Source organism: Glycine soja, chromosome 7, assembly GCF_004193775.1.
Source record: "Glycine soja cultivar W05 chromosome 7, ASM419377v2, whole genome shotgun sequence".
NCBI lineage: Eukaryota > Viridiplantae > Streptophyta > Magnoliopsida > Fabales > Fabaceae > Glycine > Glycine soja.
In genome coordinates, this window is record NC_041008.1 from 40,512,273 (window position 1) to 40,523,322 (window position 11,050).

Sequence of the window (11,050 nt, forward strand, 5' to 3'; positions counted from 1 at the left end):
TCACCCTATAGATCCACCTATTATCCAATGCCCTCTTACCCTTAGGTAACTTCACTAAATCAAAAGTGTGATTATCATGTATGGATTTTGTCTCGTCCTTCATTGCATCCAACCACTTTCTCTTTTCTTCACTTTCCATGGCCTCTCTAAAGCACTCAAGTTCTCCATCATCTGTTAGGATCACATACTCATTAGGAGAATACCTCCTAGAAGGTTCTCTATCCCTGTTGGACCTCCTAAGTTGAACTTGAGGTGGTTCGGTATCATCACCAAGATTTTCATCTTATGACATATTATGCTCCTCTTCATCATCATCAATAGGAACACCTACCTCATCTCTAGGTTGTTGGACACCAACATCATTCTGAACATCAATATTCAGATTTTGAATAGGTGATTGAACTGGTTCAAAATCAACCACACCATTGTCTTCCTTGGGTGTAGACTTTTCCAACTTATCAATGTCTTCAATGGTTTGGTCTTCCATGAATTTTCCATCACGACTTCTAACAAGCTTCTTCTCAACAGGATCATAGAACCTATAATCAAATTCATTCTCACCATAACCAATGAAGATACATTGCCTTGACTTTGCATCCAACTTGGATCTCTTATCCTTTGGAACATGCACAAAAGCTTTGTAGCCAAAAACTCTTAAATGATCATACTTCACATTCTTGCCAAACCAAATTTTGTTCGGCACCTCACTATTCAAAGCAACAACAGGACTAAGATTGATAACATGCACCGTCGTGTACAATGCCTCACCCCATAAGTGCTTGGGTAACTTTGCTTCAGAGAGCATACATCTCACTCTCTCAATCAATGTCTTGTTCATCCTCTCCGCCAAACTATTCACTTAAGGAGTTTTAGGAGGAGTTTTCTCATGAGCAATGTCATGCTACTTGCAGTAGACATCAAACGATCCACAATATTCACCACCATTGTTAGCACGAATGTGTTTCAGCTTCTTGCCTGACTTCCTCTCAACTAAGACATGAAACTCCTTGAACTTCTTAAGAACTTGGTTTTTTGTCTTCAAAGTATAGACCCAAAGTTTCTTAGAACAGTCATCAATGAAGGTAACAAAATAAAGTACACCACTAACGGATTTCACCTTCAAAGGGCCACAAACATCTAAATGCACCAATTCAAGCAACTCAGATTTTCTGGAGGGAGAATGCTTCTTAAAGGATACTTTGGTTTGCTTACCAACCATGCAATGAGAACATTTCTCTAAATCTGCATTCTTCAATCCTAGAAGCATATCCTTCTTGGCTAAACAATTCGGCCCCTTCTCACTAATATGATTAAGCCTTCAGTGCCACAAAAATGCTTCCATATCCATAGCATTCACACTGTCTCTGGAAACCAAAGCTTTCGTCCAATACAACTTTGAAATTTTCTCTCCCTTGGCCACAACCAAGTTACCTTTGGTGAGTTTCCATTTTCCAAAACCAAAAATGAGATATGGAGCATGTTTCACTCCTCTAAGTAGCAACTGCATTCCCATGTTGGTTTCCAAACAAATATCACCAACACCAATCACCTTGGACACGTCATCATTACCCATCTTCAAGACTCCAAAATCACCTAGAGTGTAATATGTGAAGAACTCCTTCCTGGCTGTAACATGCAGTGTAGCACCACTATCAATTATATGCATGCTCTCACCAGATACAAGATTAAGCGAATCAAGGTCATGGAGAATAACAAGATCATCACTAGTATCAATAGTCACATGATCATCATTATGATCATTATCTTTTTGCTTACCCTTTTTGTCTTTACTCTCCTTCTTCCATAGAAAACAATTCCTCTGGATATGTTATGTTCTGTGACAATAATGACACTCAACATTCTTGTACCAAGACCTAGACTTGCTACTGCTCTTGTCTCTATCACCCTTCATATGTGTCTCCATCGTTTAAGCAAGTAGAAAAACAGCTCCTTAACCAAAGAGTTTTGATACCACTCTGATGGGAAAAATAGGTCAACACAATAACAAACTTAATAACAGAGCAATAGGCAGCGAAAATAAATTCCTCCAAACTTGCAAGAACCTGTGAGAATCACCAATAAAATATAGAGCGCAAAATAGAAATCAAAAGCACACAAGAGACATAATTTGTTTAATGTGGAAAACCCCTCAATGCAAGGGTAAGAACCACGGGTTTTACAAACTAAAGAAATAACTCCACTATAATTAATAAAGGTACAAGAGAGCCTCCAACAAGTACATTGAAACATGTTACAAACAGCCAAATCAAAACAAAGCATCAATGCTTACAATAGAGACAAGAAGATGAAATCCCAAAATATAGAACAGAGAATGTGAAATACTTATTTCCCTCTCCAGATATCTTTTTGACAATCCAACCGGATAATTTGAAGTATCGTGTGTGTAGAACATGCTGTCCAAAAATCAGTTCGATCCAACAGTAAACGAATCTGCAATTATAATTTGAAAAACGCTCTCTAGTGGGTGTGCGAAAATCACAATGATTTTCCTCACAAACGAGTCTCTTTCTCATCCATGTGACCTCTCCCCACTTAAATAAATGAGATAAAATGAGTTTTCTCATTTAGGTCTTTACTCCACATAGGAAGGGAGTCCAAGAAACCCAATACTTAGCTTCAAGAACCCTAACCCATAAAAATTATCTTTAAAAAAACAAATTTCATCTCCACTTTCCTAATAAAGCCACATTAAAATAAGACAAATCTCTCAACCCCAAGCCTCATGATTTTTTTGACAACACACTTTTCTCCACTTTACCCAACTAATTAATCTCACATTAACACCCTCTTTCCATAGATTTTTTTTTTAAAATACTCTCAATTTTATTTTTCACAGTCCTTGACATTTTGAAAAAAAGACAAGAAAAATAATAAGAGAGAAGAAATTATCAAATTAATCAAGCAAAGTCTACCCGCAAAAGATAAAGATTCATGCTTCCAGTACTACAATCTTTTGGTAAATTTTTCCACAATAAGCTTTCAAGTCTCCTCTTTCCTTGGTTGACACCAATTGAAATTCCAAGATATGTAAAAGGCAAAGAAATGAGTTGGCAATTCATCAAGCTAGCATATCCTTCCAACACTCCAATTGTACATCTCTGACTACACCTTAAATTAGTTGCGATTTATACATCTTGAACTAATTAATACATCTTGAACCACACTGCAGATCAAATTTGAGATGTACAAAAATAATCTCAACCTATATAAGAAGCCCCCACATGAACATGCATGATGCATATGGAAACAATTTCATTGCATTTAAAGAAATAATTTTTCCTTAGAAGAATCTATGCACTCGACCCATCACCTTCAATGCTGTCTTACCATCATCCAACATTTTCCTTGCTGAATGTTGGTGTCCGTTAAAGTGTGATGTAAGCAAACGGCAATGCTACCCCTGGCGGCGCGTATCACACGGCCCAAACGCGAACCCAATACCGAAAAGCCGTCAACCCAAATACAATTTATCCAAACAAAACTTTAGGGTCCTTGCTTAGCTACCAAGCAAAGACCCTCAACCTCTACATAAATTACAAAATAAGTGCGTTAAATCCATGCCTGACTAACCGGTAGGGACCATATAAAACGGTTAATCTCAACACCCCACCAAATTGAATTTGAAAACCAAAATCGAAATCAAAATCATTTGGCTCCTTTGATTCATTCATCAAATCAAAAAATCCATTTTCCATGGGCACTTCTCAGAGCCGCGAAGGCCTCGAAGTCACCGACTCAGACTCCGACTACGAAAACGAAGAAGAAACAGAGCACTACGAAGACGCGAAAACCACCCACTCCACCGAGCTCGATGACGTGGACGCGAAACTCAAAGCCTTAAAACTCAAATACCAAACGCCGTCTTCCTCCGCCAAACCGCTTCCCCAAAACGCCGTTAAGCTCTATCTCCACATCGGCGGCAACACTCCCAACGCCAAATGGATCCTCTCCGACAAACACACCTCCTACGCTTTCCACAAAGACACCGACGAAAACGAAAACGACGATGTTTGGCTCCTCACTGTAGGTTCCAAGGTCCGCGCTAGGGTTTCCTCCGAAATGCAATTGAAGATGTTCGGCGACCAGCGCCGCGTCGATTTCGTCGCCGACGGCGTCTGGGCCCTCAAGTTCCCCTCCGATGACACCTACCGCCGATTCGTCACGGAATTTCAGAGCTGCATGTTCGAGAACGTGTACGGAATCGAGTGCACGGAAGAAAACAAGGTCAAAATCTACGGTAAAGAGTTCATCGGCTGGGTGAAGCCGGAAGCCGCCGACGATTCCGTCTGGGAGGACGCCGTCTCCGGAGAACCGTCTCCTTCGCCGTCGCCGTCGCGGCGGAGAAACGATTTAATGGAGGAATTCGAAGAGGCCGCGAATGGCGGGGTCCAAACCCTAACCCTAGGCGCTTTGGATAATAGTTTTATGGTGAACGACACCGGCGTCCACGTGTACCGCAACTTCGACCGCGGGATCCACGGCAAGGGCGTCGCCGTGAAATTCGCCGGAGATGGTTCGACACCGAACAAGGCTTTGTTGATGCGCGCAGAAACGAACATGATGCTGATGAGTCCCTTAAACGACGGAAAGCCCCACGCTTCGAAGCTTCACCAGCTCGACATTGAAACGGGGAAGATTGTTACGGAGTGGAAGTTTGGAAAAGACGGTGCTGACTTAACGATGAGGGATATCACCAATGACACCAAAGGGTCGCAGTTGGACCCTTCGGAGTCAACGTTTTTGGGGCTGGATGATAACCGGTTGTGCCAGTGGGACATGAGGGATAGGAAGGGAATTGTTCAGAACATTGCCACGGCGAGTTCTTCTCCCGTTTTGCATTGGAGCCAGGGGCATCAGTTTTCCAGAGGGACTAACTTTCAGTGCTTTGCGACCACCGGTGATGGGTCCATTGTTGTGGGGTCTCTTGATGGGAAGATAAGGTTGTACTCGAAGACGTCGATGAGGATGGCTAAGACAGCATTTCCCGGGCTTGGTTCGCCGATTACTAGTGTTGATGTTACTTATGATGGCAAGTGGGTGCTTGGCACTACGGATACCTACTTGGTGCTCATTTGTACCTTGTTTACGGATAAAGATGGGAGGACGAAGACCGGATTTAGTGGTAGAATGGGGAACAGGATACCTGCTCCGAGGCTCTTGAAGTTGACTCCTCTTGATTCGCATTTGGCTGGCGCGAACAATAAGTTTCACGGTGGCCATTTCTCGTGGGTAAGTTCAATTTTCCGTTGTTGTTGTTGTTGTTTGTTCATTATGATTTCAGTTCTTGGTATGTCCATGTAGCTACTTGTGTATGTCAATTTTGGCAATTTCTTCAACCGCTGTGCTTTTAATTGTCTTTGATTGATCTTGGTGAACCTAGAATTTTTGGCATATCCCTTTACAAAAAAATGGAAGAATATTTACACATCCCAGGGTGTGATACTATGATTAGGAATGAATGATTGAAGAAAAATTGAAAAAGTATGGAGAACATTTATTATGGGAAAAATGGTAGAATCTTGCCTTAGGTGATTTGGACATGTGTGGAGAAGACTAGGTAAGGAGATTAGTTTAGAGAGAGAACCAGAGAGGGTAGTCAAATCTCTAGAGAGGTAAAGGAAGATTGAGAAAAACTACAGTAGAAACCATTAAAAAGGATTTATAGAGGTTCATAATGATTTGTTTATAGATATGATTTACAGCAGAACATTATGGTGTCATATGATTCTTGTAGGGGAACTCATTTGGAGTGAAAAACCTTATCGTTGTTGGTGTAAAGAAACAATGCTTACACAAGTTTCATTTTAGTGATTCTTATGTTATGGGGCAATTATTTCTCGAGTTATTATAGGCTTGTTAAGTTCTTATCATAACAAGGTTGTTATTCAGATGTTTTCTGTTCCTAAGGTTTTGGTTACATCGACAATGTTTACGAAGTTATAGTGTTATACATTGATGAATGGTGCCCACAACACAGATAAAAAAAATTCACTGGCAAACCTGGCTTTATAGACTTTTCTATGTCCCAGCCATTATTGTTTATGTTCTCCTTTGAATGAAGAAATATATTAAAACAAACTTGTTTCCATAAAGTTTGATTTGATCTATGGAAACTTGTTAACAAATAGTTTCAATCGACTACATAGTTTATAATTATTGCATAAACTAGCATGTCTTTTTTAAATAAAGGAATTTTTCCATTGTTTTGGGGTGCCTACTTTTTGGTTTTAGGACTCCTTTATTTATATATATTATTTGTATTTGTATGTATAATGTATAAAGTTGCATACTCTGTATTTAGATGTTGATGAAAACAACTCGTTCATTTTTAAATCATCATAGTAAATTCTTTATTATTTACTTTTTGAGTATTGTTATGCTAAAAGTATGAACCTGGAGGCAAAAGTGCAGAGCTTTTTTTGAAGATGATTAACGTTGTGTGATCCATGTCAGAGCAGTTGGAATTATTATGAAACTGCTCTGGTGGAGCAAGACACTAGTGGCAGATTGAAAAAATGATAGGTGTGATAAACAATAGTGGGTAGCATTTATTATTAATGAGAAGGATATTTAAAAAAATTGACGAAAGGGATTCAAGAATAATGTGAGGGGGTGCAAGTATGGGATTAGTGGATTACCATGGGTAGATTGTAGGACGTAGCTTTAGGCAGGTAGGAAAAATGTGGTATGATTCTAAATTTGCTAAATCATGAGGTATGTTTACAATGTATTTGGTTAATTGGGCTATGGATATGGGTGAACTATATATATGGATAGTGCCTAATGCCTATGCATCTCAAGATAGAATTCCTTGTTATTCCATGTTAAATACTTGCATGTAATGCGAATTAGAAAAGTATGCATATTTTAGACTGATCATAGTTAGTAGTTTACCGAGTCAATTAACTTGCAGCAACCTGCAAGTATCTCATTTGTGTTTTTGTCTTTCAGGTCACTGAGAATGGTAAACAAGAACGCCACCTTGTTGCAACTGTGGGCAAGTTTAGTGTGATATGGGATTTTCAGCAGGTGAAGAACAGTGCTCATGAATGTTACAGGAATCAAGAAGGGCTGAAGAGCTGTTACTGTTACAAGATAATATTGAAGGATGAGTCCATTGTAGAATCGCGATTTATGCACGACAAATTTGCTGTTAGTGACTCTCCAGAAGCTCCGTTGGTGGTGGCAACTCCTATGAAAGTCAGCTCAATCAGCATGTCTGGAAAGCGACATGGTTAAACCTCTGTTTACATTTTTTCTTTAAAGGTTTCAAATTTCTAGTGTTAGGAGTGTCTTTGAAGTTTGAACAATATACTTGCTTGTATCCAAGTTTGAGATGCTGTTATTTTTCTGTAAAGCACGTTTTAGGTTGCCCTGTATGTATTTTCTTCTTTTTTGTGATTACAAGTTTGGGTTTGCTGACTGAATTGTCCTTTTTTATTACAAATAATAAAATAATTGCTTATGAAGAAGAGGCAATTCCACCGTTATAGTTTTTACTTTATTCTTTTTTTCTTCTTTTCTTTTGATCGTAATAAAAGGATTATGGTTGATTCAGTATAGTATTGTGCATTTAAGGAAGTGTTACTGACATAAGGAGTTTATTTATTTTAGTTTTTATAAGACTAAATTGCACATTTGGTTCCCTATTAATTTATTGAAACATTTGATTCTCTTATTTTGAGAAATTGAGGATTTGTACTCCCTAGTGTTGATTGTCAGATGAAGGACGTTGACCTGCAAATATTATTTAACTAAATTACTATTTTCATCCCTCTTTTACCTCTTTCTCCGATTCGTCATTTTCTCTTGCTGAATGTGTGTTCCAAGGACCCTCCATTGTTGAAACCTTAATTCATTAATCTCAGCCATTGTTGATTCTTACTTCTCCCAACCATTATGGAACCTGAATCCCTTCTCCCCAATCCTTATGGAACCCGAATCCCTTCTTCCCAACCCAATCAATCCCATACTTAAAGTTACGGTAATCTCACATTCCCGAGATTACCATAGACCCACCTCAGGAACTTCCCAAGAACAGTCCCTAGTGCCTCCTTAAGGAGCTCGCCGAACGGAAGCACCCTTCCCCCTAAACCCCATGCATGCCCCGCGGAGGTTCATCCTCAACAATTGTAAATGTAATTTCCATCTTTGATCTTGTTATGTCTGAGGGGGTGTTTTCCCAGCAGTTCTAAATATAGTTAGTCATGCATGAACATGGTACTCCTTCATTTGCTAATTTGGAGAACCTTTGATGTATTTGTCCAAATGATAATTTATTAATTTTTGCATTAGCGAAGAGTCTCTGGGCAATGGGGTACGAAGTTTTTATACCAATTACCAAACATATGCTTAAGGAGATTATTGTTTTCTATTATCTTTTTTGGCTCATTGAATTATAATTGCTAGGGAATTTTCAGTTTCTCTATTTTGGCTCATTGAATTATACAGAGTTGTTCTTTTGCAAACTCTTGATTGTTTATGGAGAGACCATCTTGTAAACATGAATAGGCTCAGCTCTGCGGCAATTTTTCCTTTTGCTCTCATGAATCTTTTTGGCTTTCTTAACAACTAAAAGCTTATATCAGAGTTGTGGCAAGTTAACATTAGGAGCTTTGGCCATAGAAATCCTCTTGAAGAGTATAAAATTGATGGTTATCGACTTTTTATCTCAATGCTTAGTGCAACTCAGTCAACGTCAATTTTAACACATGGGAGTTAATAGTTGCACCCAAATCCTCAAATTTTTCAAAATAGAAGGATGAAATGCCTCAATAATTAATAGGGGACCAAAATTCTGGAATTGCGAAAATAGAAGGACCTAATGTCCAATTAAGCCTTTTTATAAATAATATTCTTTATGTTTAGATTATTAAAATAAGCTTTTGTAAGAGGAGAAAAGTTATTGTTTTCTTGCGCGCCAGTTTCTAATAGTGTGGAACTGTGGATAGTCTACTATAATAATATAGTTTTATTGAATTTTTAAATAAAATTTTGGGGAAAAAATAACTTAATTGAGATTTTTTAATAAATTCTTAATATAAGTGTTTAAAATTCAGAAAGTTATTTGTGTTAACAAGCGCTTACACAGTTTTGAAATGTTCATAAAGTAATAATGTCTCACTTTAAATATTGAATATATAAATCATGACTAAAATTAAATTAAAAATAAAACTAATTAAATAACTAATATGCTGACATTTTATATTATATTATATTACCACAAAAATATTAAAAATAAAAAAGAATTGGTCACAATTTATCTATTTTTAATTTTTAAAAACAAATTTTAACTATTATAAATTTGATAATTTTTAATTAGGTCCTAAACTATTTTATTATATCAGGTCTTTGAACTAGTATATTTTAATTAGGTCTATTGTGTATTTCGAATTAATACAAAAACAAAAATGTATTTTTGTTGTGTATTAGGGAGTATAAATTAAATATGTATAATAAAAATACGTTTTATTGTGTATTTTTACCAGCAACATGTATTTTTTGTCAGTGGCATTTTGGTAAAAAAAGAATCATTAGAAGGTGGGGGTCCACTTAGCAAAACTGAATGTGGTAAAAGCAATGCTCTAATTATTTCCATTATAGAATTTGTGGTGCTTAGCAAATAGCCCCATCTCTTTTTTTTACATGAATACTCTTTTCTAATAAAATAAATTGTAATTTTGATTTCTTCCATCAATTAAGACATTTAATCTCTTATTTTTTATAATAAATAATTTTGGTTCTTCCATCAATTAATCATTGGAAGTCAAACATTGACTTTAATATAGCATATTAATACTGATATGATCTTTGTGTAAACGGTCACACTCTTAACCTTTTAGTTAAAGATAAGATAATAACAAATAACACATTTATTTAATTTTATAAACACTATTTTGTATGTATCTTTAGCCAACAATTGTTAATTTTTTTTAATTATAAAAATTTATAAATTAAAAAAATTTAATACATAAATCATTTTTAATTTTATTTTATATCATTTTATATATTTTTATTTTGAATAGTATACATGTTTTTATAAATTATTTATATAAATTATTTTATGCAATTTATAAAAATTGTGTAAATTTATTTTTATATATAAATAATACAAGTTTTTATTTGAATTATAAAACTAATAATTTTTATTTTTTAACTTTTTAGACTCTTTAAATATTATATTAAATTTACATAATTTGTATAAATTACATAAAATAATTTTTTTAAATAATCTACATATTAGTTTATGTAATTTTTTTAAGAAATTATAATAAAATAAGAACAAATTTTTATATATATGATCATTTATTAATTTCATTAAGAATAAAATTTGATAATAAAATAAAGACTTAAAAAAGTAAATATTAAATATATTTAAATATTAAATATTTTATTTTCATTTATAAATTTTTATAAATAAAAAAATAACATTTTTTGACTAATGTATGTAAAATAGTGATTATAAAACTAATTCAATAAAATAAGGGTCGTAGTGATTTGTTATTTCGTCTTGAAATAAAAGGCCATGAATAATGAATTTGACTTCTACCAAAATCTTTTTTTTATTTTTTATTTTATTTAATCACTTATCACATAAATATTATCTTAACATATGTCACATCAAAATTAATATTTGACTTTGAACGATTAAAATTATAGGAAGAACGATCAAAATTACTTATTCTAAAAAATAGGAAGATTAAATTTCTTGATTTAAAAATAGGAGACAAAAATCACATATTAAAATTATAAAGAACCAAAATTATAATTTGACCTTTCTAATACACAAAGACCTGATTCAGTGCAAAAATCATTTTGGTCTAAGTTTGTGGACTTGATATCATATAAAAAATTTGAGAGAATTTTCGATGTAATTTTTGTTTCTTAATCATTCGGTTCATGAAAGAAAAGAGACCCCTAACTAACTGAGAATTTAATTGAAGATGAATAAAGTCAGATAAAAAAAATATTTTTTTTTTTAAAATCGAATTCAAATACTACTGTGTCCCCGATCACTTGGTTTTCAATA

At 35.1% G+C, this 11,050-nt stretch overlaps 1 protein-coding gene across 1 annotated transcript; it reads left to right on the plus strand.

The window, feature by feature from the left end:
- Positions 1-3,522: 3,522 nt before the first annotated feature.
- Positions 3,523-7,520, plus strand: LOC114419687 (protein CYPRO4-like). The gene is made up of 2 exons (XM_028385432.1): positions 3,523-5,250; positions 6,973-7,520. The coding sequence occupies exons 1-2, from the start codon at positions 3,715-3,717 to the stop codon at positions 7,258-7,260; spliced, it is 1,824 nt and encodes a 607-aa protein (XP_028241233.1). The 5' UTR covers positions 3,523-3,714; the 3' UTR covers positions 7,261-7,520.
- Positions 7,521-11,050: the final 3,530 nt, after the last annotated feature.

Bases quoted from the DNA above. Each gene is read 5' to 3' on its own strand.
- LOC114419687 (XM_028385432.1), top strand. From the start codon at position 3,715: ATGGGCACTTCTCAGAGCCGCGAAGGCCTCGAAGTCACCGACTCAGAC. The intron at 5,251-6,972 runs GTAAGTTCAATT...TTTGTCTTTCAG, and splicing joins ACGGTGGCCATTTCTCGTGG to GTCACTGAGAATGGTAAACA.